The sequence below is a fragment of the Saccoglossus kowalevskii genome, chromosome 3 (genome assembly GCF_978046115.1).
Source record: "Saccoglossus kowalevskii chromosome 3, keSacKowa6.1, whole genome shotgun sequence".
Taxonomy (NCBI): domain Eukaryota; kingdom Metazoa; phylum Hemichordata; class Enteropneusta; family Harrimaniidae; genus Saccoglossus; species Saccoglossus kowalevskii.
The window spans coordinates 14,918,670-14,940,543 of NC_140643.1; the positions used below are offsets into that span (position 1 = coordinate 14,918,670).

Here is a 21,874-nt window from a genome sequence, read left to right on the forward strand (position 1 = left end):
ACAGTGAAACCTGTCTAAACTGAACAACAAATGGACTGATACAATAAACCTGTCTGAACTGAAACCAAATGGACTGATACAATAAACCTGTCTGAACTGAAACCAAATGGACTAATACAGTAAACCTGTCAAAACTGAACACCAGATGGACTGATACAGTGACAGCCATCAAAACTGAACACCAAATGGACTGATGCATTGAAACCTGTCTAAACTGAACACCAAATGGACTGATACAATAAACCTGTCTAAACTGAACAACAAATGGACTGATACATTGAGTCCTGTCTAAACTGAACACCAAATGGACTGATACAGTGAAACCTATCTAGACTGAACAACAAATAGACTGATACAGTAAAACCTGTCTAAACAGAACACCAAATGGACTGATACAGTGAAACATATCTAAACTGAACACCAAATGGACTGATACAATAAACCTGTCTAAACTGAACACTAAATGAACTGATACATTGGAACCTGTCTAGACTGAACACCAAATGGACTGATACAGTAGACCTGTCTAAAGTGAACACTAAATGAACTGATACATTGGAACCTGTCTAGACTGAACACCAAATGGACTGATACAGTGAAACCTATCTAGACTGAACAACAAATAGACTGATACAGTAAAACCTGTCTAAACTGAACACCAAATGAACTGATACAATAAACCTGCCTAAACTGAACACCAAATGGACTAATACAGTAAACCTGTATAAACTGAACAACAAATGGACTGATACAATAAACCTGTCTGAACTGAAACCGTATGGACTGATACAATAAACCTGTCTGAACTGAAACCAAATGGACTGATACAATAAATCTGCCTAAACTGAACACCAAATGGACTGATACAGTAAACCTGTATAAACTGAACACCAGATGGACTGATGCAGTGACACCCATCAAAACTGAACACCAAATGGACTGATGCATTGAAACCTGTCTAAACTGAACACCAAATGGACTGATACAATAAACCTGTCTAAACTGAACACTAAATGAACTGATACATTGGAACCTGTCTAGACTGAACACCAAATGGACTGATACATTGAGTCCTGTCTAAACTGAACACCAAATGGACTGATACAGTGAAACCTATCTAGACTGAACAACAAATAGACTGATACAGCAAAACCTGTCTAAACAGAACACCAAATGGACTGATACAGTGAAACATATCTAAACTGAACACCAAATGGACTGATACAATAAACCTGTCTAAACTGAACACTAAATGAACTGATACATTGGAACCTGTCTAGACTGAACACCAAATGGACTGATACATTGAGTCCTGTCTAGACTGAACACCAAATGGACTGATACAGTGAAACCTATCTAGACTGAACAACAAATGAACTGATACAATAAACCTGCCTAAACTGAACACCAAATGGACTGATACAATAAACCTGTCTAAACTGAACACTAAATGAACTGATACAGTGGAACCTGTCTAAACTGAACAACAAATGGACTGATACAATAAACCTGTCTGAACTGAAACCAAATGGACTGATACAATAAACCTGTCTGAACTGAAACCAAATGGACTGATACAATAAACCTGCCTAAACTGAACACCAAATGGACTAATACAGTAAACCTGTATAAACTGAACACTAAGTGGACTGATACAGTGAAACCTGTCTAAACTGAACAACAAATGGACTGATACAATAAACCTGTCTGAACTGAAACCAAATGGACTGATGCAGTAAACCTGTCTAAAATGAACACCAAATGGACTGATACATTGAAACCTGTCTAAACTGAACACCAAATGGACTGATACATTGAATCCTGTCTAAACTGAACACCAAATGGACTGATACGATAAACCTGTCTAAACTGAACACCAAATGGACTGATACAGTAAACCTGTTTAAAGTGAACAACATAATTGACTGATACAGTGAAACCTGTCTAAACTGAACACCAAATGGACTGGTACAGTGAAACCGTCTGCATTTCTTACCATGTGTGAAAGCAAAACTTTTCCTCTTTTTTTATCTATCTGATCTTTGTGTTTCTCTTTTTAGAATATCTGAAAAGTCTTCCTGAGGACTCTGATGACATCAAAGCTACTGAGGGTATGTTGTCTTTATCTTAACCTTTTCACAACCAGACTTTCTCGTCCAAATTTGTCTGCCTTTTTTTTTTAATATATTCTTCAATATTTGTGAAAAGGTCTTGTCAATACACAAGGGTTTGAGTGAAAGTTGAGTGAAGGAGGCTTTTCAGTCTGGTATATTGATGAGAGGTCATAAGTGAAAAGATTATTGTAAATATTTCACGAAATAACTTTGAGAGATAGATGTATTACATTTTGCACATTTGAAATTTTTTTTTGTTATTATTAATTTGTTAATCACATTTCAATCTTATCAAATTGGCCATTTTTAATAATGGGATTCTTGGAAGCAGGATATAGGATTAACTCAATTACATACACAAGCAGAGAACGTGGTTTGAATAAACTAATATTTGCTGGTTACTGGATGCTCGGTTAATTTATGTGTACGGTTTATTTAATAGATGCGCTCGAAAAGATATCTAAGGCTACAATGAAATCTAACAATGAAATGAAGAAGCTGGTAAGTGATTTTTTTTGTCATTTAGTCATTAACCACATGATGTGTGTCAGGATGGTATGTCTGCTGAGCACCAAGAAGTTTGTTGGTTTGTACTTGTTATCAGCTGTTCAACAGTGAAGCAAAAGGATACATACACTTGCCAGGTCAATCCAAGTATGAAGAAAATTGTTCTGTCAGTGTGAATAACAAGCTATGCTGTTTCTGTTCTAGTGAACACTAAATATTACAGTATCTTTGGAGGAGATTAAAACCCTTTGAGCCTATTTGATGGCTAATCAAATTTTTCTCATTATTCACAAAATCAGTCTTGATTTTGTTCCATATTTTCAAATTTTGATCAAAATTCATTTCCAAAGAAAATTACATCTGTTTGATCCAAAGTTAAAACAAATAAATTATATAAATTATAATTTTCCAATTATTTAATCAAATTATTGGCAGAAAGTTAGATATGGTGCTCAAAGAGTTTAGTAGAATTGGAGTACCCCACCCCCTCTTCAGGAATCTCTGATAATAAATACATCTTTATTAGCCAGTACCCCAGATTAATGATCTTTTTATAATACAAAAAAAAACTGTGTCTGGCCATTTAATTAGCTCTGTTTTTCAGACACTGCTTTCCAATAATGAAAATTCTCATTCATTCGCAGGAAAAGTTTAACAGGTTAATGGTAATACAGTCGGCAATTGTTGGTGCTAAGAACTTGATTGAAGCAAATAGAGAACTCTTGAAAGACGGCAAGATAATAAAACTATCAGCCAGAAGAGGAGAGTCTCAAGAAAGATATCTTTATCTGGTAACTCTTTCTTTACATAACTTATCTATATGAGTCTTTTAATAATCTGGCTGACAGTCTAGACCATTTATCAATAAACTGAAATGTTACATTGTGGCCAAATTTGCATATAATTACCATAAAAAGTGGTTAAAATAGATACATAATGCAATTATATGTATTATAGCAAGTGGTTAATTAACATTTACTGTACATGGTTCTTTGTTTTTATAATTTGCAATTAATCGCCTACAATGTGTTTCTTTGCTGTATAATTTGCATATAATTACCATAACTTGGGTACTACTACTATATTTATGCATTTATATAAAACTTTCTAGACATAACATAAAAAAAATGTTTTTTTTTTTGTCTCAGTGTGTACCTCCGAAAAAGAGTGATCCAATCAATTTTTATTTACCAATTTCACTACTGCGCAGCTCCCTCTGGTGATGAATTGATTAAATGATTAAAATTGTGCGCTATCAAATTGTTTTACCCCAAAAAAAAATTTGTACCAAAAACATTTTTTTGTTGTGTTTGTTAACTTACCCAAAATTGATGATTGAATCCAAGATTACTCTCATGTATTCAAAGAATTATAAACTGACTGAATTGTAATAAAATGGTCATTGTGGCCAATACCAGATGTAGCATGTAGTATAGTAAACCTTTTCACCAACAGTTTCCTTTATTTATCACAAATTCACAAAATAGTTCTGTTTATAATTTTCACTCCTTCAGAAGATTGGGACAGAAATAACCAAATTTTTTGAGTAAAAACTGAAAATGGACTCAAATTTTGTCTGTTGACTCCAAAATTAAGGTTCATTTCCAGAAATATTGAAGAATATAAAAAAAAGTGTAGAATACAATTTTCACATGACTATCTATGAACACAACTTTTGTGACAAACTGTTACCACATACTACAACTCACATTCGATATTAGAAAACAAAACCGAATAAAAAGAATTTCATTTTTTCCTCCACAGTTCAATGATATCCTACTATGTTGTAGCATCCATAATAAACTGATGACTACCGCCAAACACAAAGTGAGGGCCAGACTGGATCTAAGTGGTATGGTTGTTAAAGACATCGCTGATGCCGAGAGGACGTTCTGCATCAGCGCCAGACAAAAGGTGGTTGAATTTCAAACAAGTACAGAAGAAGAAAAAAATAATTGGATAGAGGTAAAATATTCAAATTATTTGTGTCTAAGTGGTATACTGCCAATTTCATACTGATTTTACAATATTTATTATTAATAACAATTTCAGCAGCTACAGTTTGTAGAAAAGTTTTCAGAGTGGCACGAAATTTACACAATGATTCATTTTATTATTTGTCCCAAAAATTTGCTGCTTTTAGTTACAATTATCTCGAGGGGAAAGTACTGCGTTGCCATGGTTATTTAATTACTAGCAATAGTTAGAAAGTTACACGGTTACATCCATAGAGAAGAAATGTGTTGCTGAATATATGTATAATCTTCTATTATGGTTATACCATATGTCACTTCACACGTTACCCTGGGATATATGAATTGACATGTGTTTTGTTTCTATGGTAACGATTCATGTGACATTCATGTTACAGGCAATTCACCATGCTGTAGAAGAACTAGCCAGGAAGAAATGTACATTCAAACTGGAAGAATCACAGGTAAGTGAAACAGACGTAGGATGCAGCAATGTTTATCTTGACACATTCTAGATTATGTATTAGTGCTTTAAGACTTCTGCTATCTGTTAAGACCCAGCTTGTTTTGTTAGCTCTACTGTCGACTTTGTCAAACATAGTTAGTCGTATTACTGATGAAAAGTTTAGGCAGACACCACCATGAAAATCCCTATGACTTTGTGGTTTTAGGAACACAGTGAAATTTTCACAGCTGACTTTTTTCAAAAATTAGTTTGTCATGAAATTTAATTAGTTTACAATATTCAGCATTTGAACCACTATCAGCTGACTTCAGGTATTTATCATATGGGGCATCCATCTTGAATACGACTTGAAACTAAAGAAACAAGTTGAGAATTTGTCATTTTTGTGTGGAAAAATGCCTTGCATACTAACATCTCATTACATGAAGAACACAAAACACTTTTCTGAGGTAATCGTCATCAAAATGTAAGGCTGTCACTGATTGGCTCCTGAGTTGGATGATGATTTTGGTTTTGAAAAATATAGCTGGCCCCATATAGTAAATATCAGTAAATTACTTATCACGTGTATACCAGTTTACTCTGATTAGAAAACACAAACGTAATTCACCATTGCATTTTGTTAACAGAAAGCTTATGTGTATAATATAAATTACACTTTGATGATTTTGAATACAACTGTTCCAATACATGTATACTGAAAATGTTTCTGGCTTGTTTTTTTGTTTTTTTTGTACTGGTATTTCCCTACATACTGTTTTTAATTGATGTTAACAAGTCAAATCTGATAGTATCAGAATGGTTTGAACATGTGACATCACAGTAAAATAATGCCATCATGTCACGTTTGTCATCTACATATAAATTATTGTCTGTATTTTTCATAGGATGCTTGTGATATAGGCAAGAGGGCGCCCTCGTGGGTGCGAGATGATGAAACAACACAGTGTATGCGATGTGCTGCTGAATTCCATCCTATAAAAAAGAGAAGGCATCATTGTAGAGCATGTGGACTGGTAAGTTGTGTTTTATAGCTTGTCTACTTTGATCTGTCGTTACTTGTACAATCACCTGTTTATAAGGACCATTTTTAATGGAGTTCCTTGGATAGTCGCTATACACAGGTTTAACTGTACATGTATATTCTTTTACAAAGGAGGATCAGTTGATGTTCTTGACCCAGATTTTCAAGACCACTTTATACAAACTCGGAGAAAATATATTGAGATTATATTAAAATTTGCACCAGGCATTTGGACTGTACATGATGTACATGAAATCGTATGAATAGGAATTAAATTCCTTGCTAGAACTGGTACTAATGAGTCTCTGTTCCGATTTGTGTCTGTGTGTCTGTCTGTGCGCGTGTCTGTCTGTACCTGCAACTCGGGTATACCTGGGCTGATTTCACTCAAACTTCACACTCATCACACATTATATCATACATATGTTTTGTTATTGAATACAAGATGGCCGAAGATGTCCACGTACAATAAAATGAAATGAACATAATGAATGTCAGAATGAATGCCTACAGTTTATCACTTTATTTCCTACATTTGCTTCCAGGTTGTGTGCAACAAATGCTCTACATATCGAGTTAAACTCAAATATGATGGAAATCGTTTGAATAGAGTTTGTAAACACTGCTATGATATTTTACAAAGCATTCAGATGATGGCTGAGAAAGACGAAACTGATGTTGACACACTACAAAGGTATCAGTCACAGGTAAAAACAATCTTTCATTTGAAAGCGTGCATGAACCTCATGTATGAGTATTGTGAAAGTACACCTATAGGGCTGAGCCTGTGTTTTATTTTTTAGTCAAGTTTAGTTCAGCTCAGCTCAGAGTTAAACGCTGGGCATGAGTGAACAAGGTTAAAGAAGTCAGCTTGAATTCATATGATGCAGTCAATTTTTCATTACCTAGGTATTCACAATCTCTTTATTTGATATATTCAGATTTGCTAAGTTGGAATACAGCTTTAATATTTCTTGGTGTCAGTGATTGTATCTGTGTTGATTGATGGATATCTTATTTACCCAATATTTAAAATATTAATATTATTTGATGATTGAATTTCAGGATATACAGAGTGATGATGGACTTGATGATGTTGATTTCAAAGGACGTTTGTTTCACTGTTCAACCAATGTGTTAGGTAAGAAGTATTGGTATAAAAAGTGGTTTGTAATTGAAGACATGGCATTGCATTTCTATAAAGCACCCCAGGTAAGTTATCCAGAATTTTTGATTGCAACTTGTCTATTTTCCCTGAATTCCTCACTCACCTGATGTCGTCTTGACCATTTTATTTTAACAAGAAACATTTTGTGCTAGTCAGGGTAGCAGTGATCTTTTCACAGAGGTGAATGTGACTATAACGCCCCCCCCCCCCCACTAAATATTATCAACTTATCATATCGCAAACATTGAAGTGTTGATGCTTAAAAGTTTACGATATCTTCTTGTAAAGCAGTGTACTTGCTAACTTACAATGATGTCACACAGGGTTGAAAAGGGAGTATGTTCCGATCGTCTCAAAATATGCCTTCCATTTGATCCAGAGACATTTCTCAGACATTTGCATACATGTATATTAACTGACTTCTGTCATACTTTGTGCAAAGACATTATACAATTGCTCTTGCCAACAGAAGTGGACATACAATTTTAGCCACCCATCCACCGGTGTCCATGTCATCTCTTTTTCTTTTTGACTTCTTTTTGAAAACTAAAAGTCTGATTGCTTTGATAATTGGTGTATTACATAGGTGATGTGGTGATATTTTTATTTCTCTAATTTTGATGAATGTTTTTGATAAAAAGTGATATTCCCAACATCTTGTTGAAAACCGCAAGTCCGATTGCTTTGATATCATACAAAAAGGTACTACAAGTTGATTTCTTTCAGATTTGTTCATTTCTTGATGATATCTATAATTACCTAAATTTGATGAATATTTTTTGTCATTTTTGATAAATTGATATATTGACTTCTCAATTCTTTTTAAAAAACCACAAGTCTGATTGCTTTGATACTGAACATATAGGTACCTTGGGTGAATCTCTTCTTGATTTGTTTATTTTGTGATGATATTTTTAATTCTCAAATTTTGATGAATAATTTTTTTCATTCTTTTCGTAAAAGTAATATGTAATTTACAACCTGAATAAATTAATCACCCACATTGTCATTTGTCTGATGTACTCTATAGGACATATCTCCATACTTGTCCCTGCCCCTCAGTTGTTACAAAGTACAGGAGATTACAGAGGCTGATGGAATTGAGAGAGAGCACAGTTTCAAACTTGTATTCAAGAATAACACATATTTTTTAGCTGCGATAAATGAAGACAAAAAGACAAAGTAAGTGGAGCCACTGACTTACTAACATTCTAAATGAAATTACTTGCAGTCCTGATACACTCACATGTGACTCGCTCACACTCACATATGACTCACTCACACTCACATATGACTCACTCACACTCACATATGACTCGCTCACACTCACATATGACTCGCTCACACTCACATATGACTCACTCACACTCACATATGACTCGCTCACACTCACATATGACTCACTGACACTGAATGACCCACAAACACTCACAAATGATCCACAGACACTCGCCAATGACTAACTGACACCCACAAATGACTCACTGACAATTTATATAGAGCGTAAATTATCAACAGTAATGAAAATTCTGTTTCTTTGTAGGTGGATTGAAATGTTAACAAAATGTGGCAAACCCAGGCCAAAATGAGAATTTATTATCATTTATTAGCATGCATCACTGTTTATCCTGTCTTCATTAAGGTCTAAAGAATGCTGGTTAAGTACATGGACATAATAGTTTCAAGTGAGCGTTTGTTTTAACACATCGTCTTCTAAAGGCTTCCGTGGATAGCCAAAATGTGTTAACTCTTTGATTGCTAAGACGGACATCAGCACCCTTTCAAAATAAATTCCAATCAATTTTTTCATATTTTTTTTCTCAAAGATATGTTTGCAATGAGATATTATGTACATATGATCCAAAATTAATAAAAAAAAGTAATAGAAAATTAGCAAAATGTTGAACAGAAATTTTGGTGCGAAAGATGCTGGCAAAAGGTTAAAGCATCATGCTAACATCAAAAGTAGATGTGTATTGATGCCATGGCAAATTTGCAAATAGGAATTACGAAAATCGTAGACTAAGGTAAATTGTCTTTTCTCAATCCATATTATCTCAGGCACTGTGTGTGCGACTATTATTGAGTAAAAACATGACATTAGTTGTATATGATCGTCTCATAGTCTTACACTGAAAATCTTAATAAGATAGGATACATGTCTGCCATCTTGGAAATATCACCTCATCATTTCTTATTTGGAATTAGTATCTCCTAATAAGGTAAGATACATGTCTGCCATCTTAAGTACATCATCATTCCTTATTTGGAATTTGTATTTCCTAATAAAGTAAAAAAGTTTCCTAGCATCCAATTTGATTATCTGTACTTTGGTGCATGTATGTTTGCCAAGCTGTAGCTTTTGTATTTTTATAAATTTACTCTCAGACAGAAAACTCACACTCACATATTTATCTGGAACATTGTGAGTTTGTAATAAAACTGCTTCATTTTTCATTTTATGCAAGTATCAACATTGCACTTTATTTTATACTTCTCTATCTATTTTCCATTCTATTTTTGACTAGCTTTATTGTAATTTTTGAGGATTTTTTTTAATAATCTGTATGAACAGTACTGGAGAATATACTTATTCTTGAATAGAAAGTTATTTGTTGATATTTGAATCAGTAAAACTAAAATATTTCCCTGCATGTTTTTGCATGTTTTTTTTTTATAACAAATCAGTGTATGTAAATTACATAAGTCATCCAAAATTGTGGTTCTGAGTGAAAACTATTTCTGTAAATAAGTATAAACTAATGGTTGATATATAATAATGTAAAATTAACACATGGCACTGTGTGCAGGCTTTCAGCAGGCAATGAGTTGATTGTAATTAAAAATCATGTAAACAATTATTTCTCTAATCATTTCTTCATTGAAAATTGAAGGTCGAAATTTGAACAATCAACATATCTGTCATTTACAGTGTTTTGTTTTTACTGCAAACATTTTTTTTTTTGAACTAATGTTTTGAGTGACCTTTGACATGTGTTAGAGTAGAGTATCGAGGCTCTTCAGAATATTCTTCATTATTTGTATCTAAACACTCACTTCTAAGTCTTCAAGTTTCCTGTTCACCTGTAATATATTAAGGCAGTTTACTCGTATAATATAGGAAATCCTGTGTCACTGAACAAAATTTTGAGATATGGAAAAATTACATGAAACCAATGTAAAATGCAAATTTTTGTCATTTTGTATGACATTTTTTTCTCATCTATTTTTGATATTGAATTGTATCAATGCATAATAATGAGAACATGAATAATACGACAGCTTTGGTTCAAACCTCCATAAAGTTGCATACCTTCTTTGCAGTTCTGTGAGCTACCATACCAATAATTAAAATATTCAAGAAAGTAATGATTGGATATTTAATTTTAATATTACATATTTTTTTAACTACAACATCATCTTTTTTTTAACATATTTTAATATTTTTGATTTATTTTTGGAGTGATGTTTCAAGTGAGAATGCAACTAAGTTCTGTTCAACAGTACCAGTTGACCAATCAGAGAATGTGTACTTTATACTGCTGGTCAGTTCAAAATACACCCACTCTGATTGGTTGATATGATAGAATGTGCTCTGGGGTGGAAACCACACATGGTTACCACATTTGTTCTAATAGTATGCGCTTATGTAAATGAGGTGTATTAATAGTCAAAATAATCATATTTTAATGATTCAGTGTAAAATAATTTCATTTCTTGGTGCTCTTTAAAGTATGGTGACTATAACATTAATTCAAACATTCTACTGCAAATATCGTCTTAAAAATGGTGTGTCTATTCATTAATTATCTTCATTGTTTAATGCAATTGGAACATAACTTATTATGTCTAGCATCTCTGATTGGTAATGTTGATTGGATGTCTAAGTGGAAAACAACATGAAAATAACAGGTGTGCATATTATGTTAGATTGGTAGTAGCTCGGATCTCAATTATAAGAACAGTGTTGTTTGATGTGGGAATAACCTGCTCACATATAATTCTTAAAAGTGTGTTGAAATTATGACGCTTGTGTTAACAAGATAGAGTACATACTGTGCATCTCATAAAAAAGGTATCTAAACTTGACCTGAGTTTAAATGGTTTAATAGTATAATTGTGTTTTTTTGCACTTTTTTTTTTTTAATTTGCTTTTTCATACAGTGGTTTTGCACGCTGAATTTACATACCGTTTTCACTTGTTTGAGTAAGTATACATTGTACATATTTTTTTTAAAACACATTTTTAGGACATAGTTGTACATTAATTATGCTCTGTGCTAGTATCATGAGTGTATTTTGAACTAAAATAAAAGTTGTGATAAGTGTATTTTGGTGTGTTTATTTTTCCAAAATTCTTGTCTACATTGTTACATATGTTAAAGCCGGAGGGTGATCACCTGCGTACATACAGGAATTGAGTCCCAAGTGACGATAACAATAAACACTAAGAATGCAAAGGCTCATTGGTAAACAATGACATGCTATGGTCACCTGATGCATGCGCAGGTGACGACTCCCTCGTTTTAAACAATTCGTGATAAACAGCCTGGCATTACAGTGAGGAGTAATGGCGTCATATACTAACATACAACACTCTGAATATTTAAAGACCTCTGCAGCGAGGTAGTGGAGGGTTGTAAGATGTCATCAATACCTTTATTCCAGGGCAAATTCCTAAATCTATACAATTTGAGCCATGATTTGAGATTTATGATTTGCGATTTATTAATATTTAATTCAAATTTGTGTATCTTTGTGGCCAACATGTATGGGTCGCAGCTGCAATCCCTTTCACCAGTACCCCTTATAGCCCATACCCTTAAACCCTTGCAGCAATCTACCCTTAAACCCTTGTAACAATCTACCCATAAACCCTTGCAGCAATCTATCCATAAACCCTTGCAGCAATCTACCCATAAACCCTTGCAACAATCTACCCATAAACCCTGGCAGCAATCTACCTATAAACCCTTACAGCAATCTATCCATAAACCCTTGCAGCAATCTACCCATAAACCCTTGCAACAATCTACCCTTAAACCCTTGCAGCAATCTACCCATAAACCCTTGCAGCAATCTACCTATAAACCCTTACAGCAATCTATCCATAAACCCTTGCAGCAATATACCCATAAACCTTTGCAGCAGTCTACCCATAAATCCTTACAACAATCTACCCATAAACCCTTGCAACAATCTACCCATAAACCCTTGCAGCAATCTACCTATAAACCCTTACAGCAATCTATCCATAAACCCTTACAACAATCTACCCATAAACCCTTGCAGCAATCTATCCATAAACCCTGGCAGCAATCTATCCATAAACCCTTGCAGCAATCTATTCATAAACCCTTGTAACAATCTACCTATAAACCCTTGCAGCAATCTATCCATAAACCCTTACAACAATCTACCCATAAACCCTTGCAGCAATCTACCCATAAACCCTGGCAGCAATCTATCCATAAACCCTTGCAGCAATCTACCCATAAACCCTTGCAACAATCTACCCTTAAACCCTTGCAGCAATCTACCCATAAACCCTTGCAGCAATCTATCCATAAACCCTTGCAGCAATCTACCCATAAACCCTTGCAACAATCTACCCTTAAACCCTTGCAGCAATCTACCCATAAACCCTTACAGCAATCTACCTATAAACCCTTGCAACAATCTACCCATAAACCCTTGCAACAATCTACCCTTAAACCCTTGCAGCAATATACCCATAAACCTTTGCAGCAGTCTACCCATAAACCTTTGCAGCAGTCTACCCATAAACCCTTGCAACAATCTACCCATAAACCCTTGCAACAATCTACCCATAAATCCTTACAACAATCTACCCATAAACCCTTGTAACAATCTACCCATAAACCCTTGCAGCAATCTACCTATAAACCCTTGCAACAATCTACCCTTAAACGCTTGCAGTAATCTACCCATAAACCCTTGCAGCAATCTATCCATAAACCCTTGTAACAATCTACCCATAAACCCTTGCAGCAATCTATCCATAAACCATGGCAGCAATCTACCCATAAACCCTTGCAACAATCTACCCATAAACCCTGGCAGCAATCTACCCATAAACCCTGGCAGCAATCTACCTATAAACCCATGCAGCAATCTATCCATAAACCTTTGCAGCAATCTACCCATAAACCCTTGCAACAATCTACCCATAAACCCTTACAGCAATCTACCCATAAACCCTTGCAGCAATCCACCTATAAACCCTTGCATCAATATATCCATAAACCCTTGTAACAATCTACCCATAAACCCTTGCAGCAATCTATCCATAAACCCTGGCAGCAATCTACCCATAAACCCTTGCAACAATCTACCCATAAACCCTGGCAGCAATTTACCCATAAACCCTGGCAGCAATCTACCAAATAAATCTTTGCAGCAATCCACCCATAAATCCTTACAACAATCTACCCATAAACCCTTGCAGCAATCTATCCATAAACCCTTGCATCAATCTGCCCATAAACCCTTACAGCAATCTATCCATAAACCCTTGCAGCAATCTATCCATAAACCCTTGTAACAATCTACCCATAAACCCTTGCAGCAATCTATCCATAAACCCTGGCAGCAGTCTACCTATAAACTCTTGCAGCAATCTATCCATAACCCCATGCAGCAATCTACCCATAAACCCTTACAGCAATCTACCCATAAACCCTTGCAGCAATCTATCCATAAACCTTTGCAGCAATCTGCCCATAAACCCTTTAGGCAATTTACCCATGAACCCTTATAACAACCTACCTATAAACCCTTACAGCAATCTACCCATAAACCCCTACAGCAATCTACCCATAAACCCCTACAGCAATCTACCCATAAACCCTTGCAGCAATCTACCAATAAATCCTTCTAGCAATCTACCCATACACCCTGGCAGCAATCTTCCCATAAACCCCTACAGCAATCTACCCATAAACCCCTACAGCAATCTACCCATAAACCCTGGCAGCAATCTACCAATAAACCCTTCTAGCAATCTACCCATACACCCTGGCAGCAATCTTCCCATAAACCCCTACAGCAATCTACACATAAACCCTGGCAGCAATCTACCCATAAACCCTTGCAGCAATCTACCTATAAACCCTTACAGCAGTATATCTACCCATTACAATCAACCTGCCCATACACCATTATAACAACCTTTACCCAAAACCTATTACAATCAACCTACCCATACAGCATTATGGCAACCTACCAATACACCATTATGGCAACCTACCCATGCACCCGTTTTAGCAACCTATACCCACAACCCAATACAATCAACCTACCTATACACCCTTATGGCAACCTACCAATACACCCTTATGGCAACCTACCCATGCATCCTTTAACAACCTATACCCACAACCCAATACAATCAATCAACCTACCAATGCACCCTTATGGCAACCTACCAATATAACCTTATGGCAACCTACCCATGCACCCTTTTAACAACCTATACCCACAACCCAATACAATCAACCTACCCATACACCCTTATGGCAACCTACCAATACACCTTTATGGCAACCTACCCATGCACCCTTTTAACAACCTATACACACAAACCATTATAATCAACCTACCTATACACCCTTATGGCAATCTACCCATAAACCCTTATAGCAACCTACCCATACACCCTTTTAACAACATATGCCCACGACCGATTATAATCAATCTACCCATACAGCATTATAACAACCTGTACCCACAACCCATTATAATCAACCTACCCATACAGCCTTATAACAACATATAACCACAACCCTTTATAATCAACCTTCCCATACACCCTTATGGCAACCTACCCATACACCCCTATGGCAACCTACTCATACGCCCATTGTAATCAACCTATACCCACAACCCATTATAATCAACCTACCTATACACCCTTATGCCAACCTACCCATACACCATTTTAACAGCCTATACCCACAACCAATTATAATCAACCTATCCATACACCCTTATGGCAACCTGCCCATACACCCTATAACAACCTATACCCACAACCCATTATGATTAACCTACCCATACACCCTTACGGCAACATAACCATACACCCTTTTAACAACCTATACCAACAACCCATTATAATCAACCCACCCATACACCCGTATGGCAACCTACCCATACAGCCTTATAACAGCCTATACCCACAACCCATTACAATCAAGCTACCCATACACCCTTATAGCAACCTATACCCACAATCCATTATAATCAACCTACCCATACAGCCTTATAACAACCTATACCCACAACCCATTATAATCAACCTACCTATACACTCTTATGCTTGCAACCTGCCCATACACCCTTATAACAACCTATACCCACAACCCATTATATTCAACCTACCCATACAGTCTTATAACAACCTATATCCACAACCCATTACAATCAACCTACCCATACACCCTTATGGCAACCTACCCATACACTCTTATGGCAACATACCCATACACCCTTATGGCAATATACCCATACACCCTTATAACAATGGCTGGCACTGGAGGTTGAGTGGAGCCAAGTGATGCTTGTAATGCATTGCTGAATGTAGTATTGGCTTTCTGTTGGCTGTATCGGTGGTTCACCCAAAGTGCTAGTGGCATCTGAACTGTTTAAAATCACCTGCACGGCTGCTGTTAGTTGATTATCTATGTTTTCTGGCCTGAATCCATTTGATGTCGCTGTTACTGGTGTACCTGCTGCCTGGCAGGGTAGTGGTGGCGGTTTTCTTAGTCCACTGCAGCTTTAAAAATGCCTAGTTGGTCTGTAGTACGGTAACCGAGGTGGCTCACAACATGGCATTTTATAAAACCATTTTTACAATTCATTTACATTTTGAAAACTCATCCTTTTTTAAAAAAGATTTTCGGTTCTGGAATCGATTTTTCAAACCCACTTTCGTTTGTGGGTTCTGTTTTTATTAAATCTTTTTTTGAAATCCGTTTTCAGTTTTAAAATCAATTTTTGTATTCAAAATTCATTTCGTTTTTAAAATCCATTTTCATTTTTAAAATCTACTTTTTTTAAATCCGTTTTCGTTTTTACTAATCCGGTATATCCGTTTTTATTTTTAAATCAATTTTCACGTTTTTGTATATGTATTTTTCACGTTGAAGCAAATTTGCCATCAGAATTTACATAAAATTCACCGTGGTTCCCGTTCACACACACATTTTAACAACGTTCTCAAATATAAGGCGTTGTGACAACAGCGTATTTCGTCCAGTCACCGAGGGACTGTGGTCCAGTGAAAACACTACTTATGTTATTTACACATATGGCAAACAAATGTACAAAGTTCAAATAAAATGCATACATGACTCATAACTAGTAAGTGTTACAAAATGTCATAAACTATCCATTGTTTACGATGTGTAATAAAAGTGAACTTCCTCTTTTCGAATATAACATACTCACAAACTAATATCGGTGGAACGGAGGTTGCCGCGCAGCTAAAACAATGACGTCAGATTGGCCTGTAGGAATATTGACCATAATTTTAAGACTCGTAATTCAGGTAAGAAGTCAACGGCAACTATAAAGTTTTGTAAACTCAAGTTTATATATTCCTAGCGCAAATTACTGTTGAACTCCAACCATGTATCAGCTCTATAAGGAAGCACGTGTACTAGAAATTGACATTTAAATATTACCTGCGCAAACACCTGAAATGCTATCTTTCATGAAACAAATGAACAAACGTCGATATAAACGTATCAAGAAAGCTTTAGCACATTGGTATTTAGCGTAAATTGACGACAGAGCTTGCTTTACTTCAATAACACCTTATTAGTATATGTAGCTAACCACGGCATAAGTGGCATTATTAGAGTGGTAGAAATACAACTTGTGAAGATATTGTCGTTCAAACTATTGTATAACTTTGTACTATTTCATTTTCGGCGTTGCTCAAAATCGGATACACAGCAGCATTTTTACGTTACTGAAAAATAAAATATGTTCACCGGCATTAATTTCACTATTTTGAAGTATTGAGCATATTCATTGGGTTTTAAGTTCACACATTTGACTTATAGGTAAAGATAGCGAAATGAAAACCCAGTAAAAAACACAGTATCACATAAATCTTTAAGAATTCGCAGAAATTAAACTGGCGTGTAAATTGTTCCCGTCGAAGCCGCTAGTTTTCAATTGAGGAGCAAACTCTGCGGCCACGTCGCGTGCAAACAAGACCACACCTCTCATCAAAGCAACATTTCTTGAAATCTACAACACATCAGTTATTTATTATTATATCTTCCGTTATTATGTAGGCACTTCAAGTTACCGCTATACGCTGTACATACAACCCAAACGGAACAGGAGAGACGTATTTTTAGTAAGTAGTATAAGTTGCCTTGCCTAATTTTAAAAAGTAGTGGTCGGTGGGAAGGCTCCTGTACAGTGTGTGTTGTTTACTGTAGAATACTTTATTTTCGCTTGGAATTTATTTTCGCTATTTTCGCTGAAAGGATGATTCCGTGAAATAAAATCCGGCGAATATTCTTTTTTTTCCCCTATATTTCACATTAAACTCATCAAAAACCAGTGAAAATTAATTCCAAGCAAAACGCCCAAAAAGCCTTTTCAGCGAAAATTAATTCCAGCGAAAATAAAGTATTCCACAGTATATGAAATTCAAACGCACTGAACAACGGTCACCACCCAATAAAGGGAAGTGCAGCGTGTGCTCGATTTTCATGTAAACAAACAATGTATTTGACATGCGTTGTATACGTCGCTATGAGTTCCATATCGAACAGGATATAATAACATGATGTAATCCATCATTAACATGAACTCAAAGAATTGTAAAATACTGTATTTTAGCTGGATTTAATTTTCGCTCAAGGTGTTTGGGTGTTTGTATGAAATTTATTTTCACTGATTTTTGACGAGTTGAATGTAAAATATAGGGAAAAGGTATATTTGCTGGATGTTATGGCCATCTGACGCATTCGCAGGTGACGACTCCCCCGCTTTAAATATATTGAATGTTTCATATGTGCTGTATGTATCCGGGTCATGCTAACCATGTGCCAACATAGCAAGTAACCTAGCACATATACGTACGCTGAACAACCATTGTCCGTATGAGAGGCCGTATTGTCTGCAATGATGTGTTCTCGTCGAGTTGGCGGTTATATAATACATACATACTTTCCGAAAAAATTATAGTTTTGAGACTTCAGTTGAAATAGCTACGGTCTATGAAATATGTTAAATGGTCAACACAATGTCAGTAAAATAACAATAAAAGCGGAATGTACATTACAATCACGTCTTCTAACGAGAATGGGCTTGTGTGATATTAAAGGTAAGTGTCGGACCGTTTATGCCGTTGTGGCTATTTGGTGGTAAGTAGATGTACGCCACGCAACGAACTGAATGATACAAAACAACTCAACCAAACGACTCGGATGCTATTGTTTTTTGTTTTACTCCAATGTACTAATTGCATTAATACATGTACGTTTTACACGTAACACCATGTATTCCAATTCACAGTTGCGAAAGTAACCAATTTTGTTGTGGCGACCGTGAATGCTGTACAGAAAAGGATGCCCAGATTACCCAGCTGCCAACGATGATATGGTGAGTGAAAACAAATAACCAATCATACGACTTGTACTATATTCGGAGGTGAGTCTAGCTGTGACGTCAAATGTGTCGCTACTGTGTCTGTGAGCGGGGAAACGCGCATGATATTACATATTGTTTTGGAATTTTCCCACAGGATTATATTTGGTGTCGCTATGATTACCGTCTGTTGTATATTCATTGTCGCTATGGTGAAAACGATAGTAGACCAAAGTGAAGGCCCTGGAATTAAGCGTGTTAGAACAAATCCGTGTAAGTTGGCGTTTATGGTGAGTAACGATTATAACTAACTTTGGCGACGATACGATGACACAAATTGGGCGTTTTTGGCCCGAATTGATCATTGTGGATACTAACAGACTATTGTATGCAAATTGATTGCAGTTTCGTGGGAAGTTGGAAGAGAATTGTCTGATTCAACAGCTTTTCTAGTACAGCATTTAACTTTGACGACTCGCATTACACAAACATTTTTTTCCCCTTTTTACAGGGATACAAAGGTACATCGTATTACGTGTGACGTCGAATCGTTAGCAAGCGTTTCTCTTATGGTGTAGGCGGTGCCGGAATATCCAGATTATAGTGGTAACGGATGGAGGACAAAATCATGGTTCTATTGTATAGACTATCCAATTCATGGGATGTGGTGGTGATGACAATTCCAAACAATGGGATAGTGAAATTTCCTCGGTGCTTGCAACAATCATAATCGTACTTTCTTAGTATTTGGTTTAATGTATGAAAGGCGTGTTTTACTAAAAAAAAAACACTTATTCAAACATTACTATAAAAACTTATGTTCAATATTTATTAAACAGTACATAGCATTTTTAGCACTCATCGGCAAGTAGTCAGATTTAGCGGCAGCGGAAATTACGTGACTGACATTCGAAGAAAAACATTTTTTTGATCAATGCCAGGCTACGACTTGTTTACATTGACATATGTGCTTTTTATCACGATAGTTTTATTTTAATATAAATAATATCGTAATAAATAATTTGTGTCCCAATTTATAACGGCGACTGTTATGTAAATGACTAATGTTAATAGCCTTTGTGATATGGCCTATGTGCTGATATGAAGCTGTACTATCACCGTCATCGTGGACAAAGTCCGATGTGAACTTTTTAATGGTACCCTGGTATGCTGCTCACGTTGGTCGACCAATTTTCAATTCTGCTAGCAGTTAATTAATCATTCATCTACAGGGAGCCAGTGCACACAATTGTCTAACCCAAGTCAATCTCGTAATGTATTCACTTGGCAGCGTCTTGCGTAACAAATCTATCCCAATTGTGGCTATCATTTTATCATTACCGAACGAGGTAAGTCTGGAAGGGTTTGTTTACCTTGATGTCAAACGACGCGACGAGTGTGAAGTAGAAAGGTGTCTGTTTGTACTTAGTATCAAGTAACAATCTTGAAATATCTATCATATACGTTACAATCAACTACAGCGTTAATACCTGTATCTACACAATATTGGCATCCATGCACTCGTCCATACAGTACGACAAACTAATCGCCATATCTACGACTGAGCCAATACAGCTATACGCCAGTAAAACCGGTTTAGTAATTTTAGACAAATTACCGCTATCCATGTAGACTCGGTGTGAATTCTTGAGATAAGCAGAGTTTTAAACTTAGGTGTGTGCATTTGAGTAACAATCCAACCTTGTAAGATATTGCCTAATTATCATATGAGAAATATTACCCAACGGGATCTTGAAATCGGATTTTGAAAATCTTTTAAAGTAAAGTAAACGGCCTTGCGCGATAGCGACACCATGATGACCTTGAGTGCTGGATAGCTTCAGTGCTTCAATATTACATTTATTTGTTGCCATGGCAACTGATTTTATCGTGTTGATCACATTAACCAGGGGTTGTTCTGCATATAATACAAACTTTAAATTAGAAACTGCCATTAGAATATCTTTGTTTAACCGTTTCGCAAGGCATGTCGTCTAACCAGGTGCAGCCAACTAGCAATAAATTGAAATAGTCAACTTTCTGGGACGTAATTTATTTTATGATACTTTTGAAGTATGTTAATTAATATTAAAGGAAAGGGGGGGAATTAAAAGCTGTTCATAAGCTACCCTCCACCTGAAAAAAAAATTTCTTTCCCTCCTGCTGACCAAATTCATCTTTCCCCTGCCCTCATTAAAAAAACACTTTTTTTCCTACTCCCTTACCGCCAACTTGCCTTTCTTGCCCTCAGGCTGACCAAATTCATCTTTCCCCTCCCCTCATTAAAAAAAAACCAACACTTTTTTGCTGACCTCTATGGGCTTCATGAATACATTAACCACTCAGCAGATCAGTGGGTGATTCGCATTTTCAGTTATTGATAGCACACGGCTGCCCAAATTTAGCAGATATTATTTCACCCAATGCGTTTTTTATTATACCCTGCCCTAAAGGCTGGTTTGCCCACCCTGCGATATTTTGTTATGTAAGTACCCTACCCACTAAGCAGAAAGTTTCCCTGTCCCTGCATTTTTTAAAGAAATCTGTCCTGCCCAATGGAGGGGGGGGGTACTGATATTTCCCGCCCCTACAAAAAATAGCAAAAATCTCCTGGAACAGCTTTTCTGATGAACAGCTCCATTGGCTGCACCTGTCTAACGTGTATAACTAACTAACAAACAAACAAACGGAATGACATAAATTGGGGAACTACCAAAATAAACAGAAACAGTTTCTCACAGGTTAATGACGTGTAGCCATGAACCTGTTGTCACACATTTTGCGTTATATTGAACAATAATCGAAACGATACACATAAACCAAGATGTGTACAATGATGTACTGCATCGTACTTGCGTTTGTTTGCAATAGTGTAGCTTATAGATATTTGATATTTCGTTTAGTTGTAGGATTATCAATAAAATTACGTCTATATACTCTCACATTCCGCACATTGACGAAAAATTATATCTGTAATGGGTTTACTAT

The 21,874-nt window shown here is 35.9% G+C and overlaps 2 protein-coding genes across 4 annotated transcripts in view; both read left to right on the top strand.

The window, feature by feature from the left end:
• LOC102806647 (FYVE, RhoGEF and PH domain-containing protein 2-like) overlaps positions 1 to 11,582 on the top strand; it is a 36,467-nt gene extending 24,885 nt beyond the window's left edge. For all 3 annotated transcript variants that reach the window (XM_085496801.1, XM_085496802.1, XM_085496803.1), the window contains 10 exons: positions 2,061 to 2,111; positions 2,557 to 2,615; positions 3,266 to 3,412; positions 4,386 to 4,586; positions 4,993 to 5,058; positions 5,948 to 6,076; positions 6,630 to 6,791; positions 7,150 to 7,296; positions 8,283 to 8,434; positions 8,796 to 11,582. In XM_085496801.1, coding sequence (XP_085352927.1) covers positions 2,061 to 2,111; positions 2,557 to 2,615; positions 3,266 to 3,412; positions 4,386 to 4,586; positions 4,993 to 5,058; positions 5,948 to 6,076; positions 6,630 to 6,791; positions 7,150 to 7,296; positions 8,283 to 8,434; positions 8,796 to 8,841 — 1,160 coding nt within the window. In that variant the 3' untranslated portion in view covers positions 8,842 to 11,582. The remainder of the gene's footprint in view (positions 1 to 2,060; positions 2,112 to 2,556; positions 2,616 to 3,265; positions 3,413 to 4,385; positions 4,587 to 4,992; positions 5,059 to 5,947; positions 6,077 to 6,629; positions 6,792 to 7,149; positions 7,297 to 8,282; positions 8,435 to 8,795) is intronic.
• A 5,158-nt stretch (positions 11,583 to 16,740) lies between these two features.
• On the top strand, positions 16,741 to 19,926 carry LOC146747509 (uncharacterized). Its single transcript, XM_085497572.1, has 5 exons — positions 16,741 to 16,823; positions 17,581 to 17,645; positions 18,815 to 18,901; positions 19,044 to 19,176; positions 19,398 to 19,926. The coding sequence occupies exons 1-5, from the start codon at positions 16,767 to 16,769 to the stop codon at positions 19,425 to 19,427; spliced, it is 372 nt and encodes a 123-aa protein (XP_085353698.1). The 5' UTR covers positions 16,741 to 16,766; the 3' UTR covers positions 19,428 to 19,926.
• Positions 19,927 to 21,874: the final 1,948 nt, after the last annotated feature.

What these genes read in the sequence shown, in the direction of transcription:
- LOC146747509 (XM_085497572.1), top strand. Translation starts at nt 16,767, where the DNA reads ATGACGTCAGATTGGCCTGTAGGAATATTGACCATAATTTTAAGACTC. An exon ending in TTTTAAGACTCGTAATTCAG is followed by an intron (nt 16,824 to 17,580) that starts GTAAGAAGTCAA and finishes GTTATTATGTAG; the next exon opens with GCACTTCAAGTTACCGCTAT. An exon ending in ACAGGAGAGACGTATTTTTA is followed by an intron (nt 17,646 to 18,814) that starts GTAAGTAGTATA and finishes TCCAATTCACAG; the next exon opens with TTGCGAAAGTAACCAATTTT.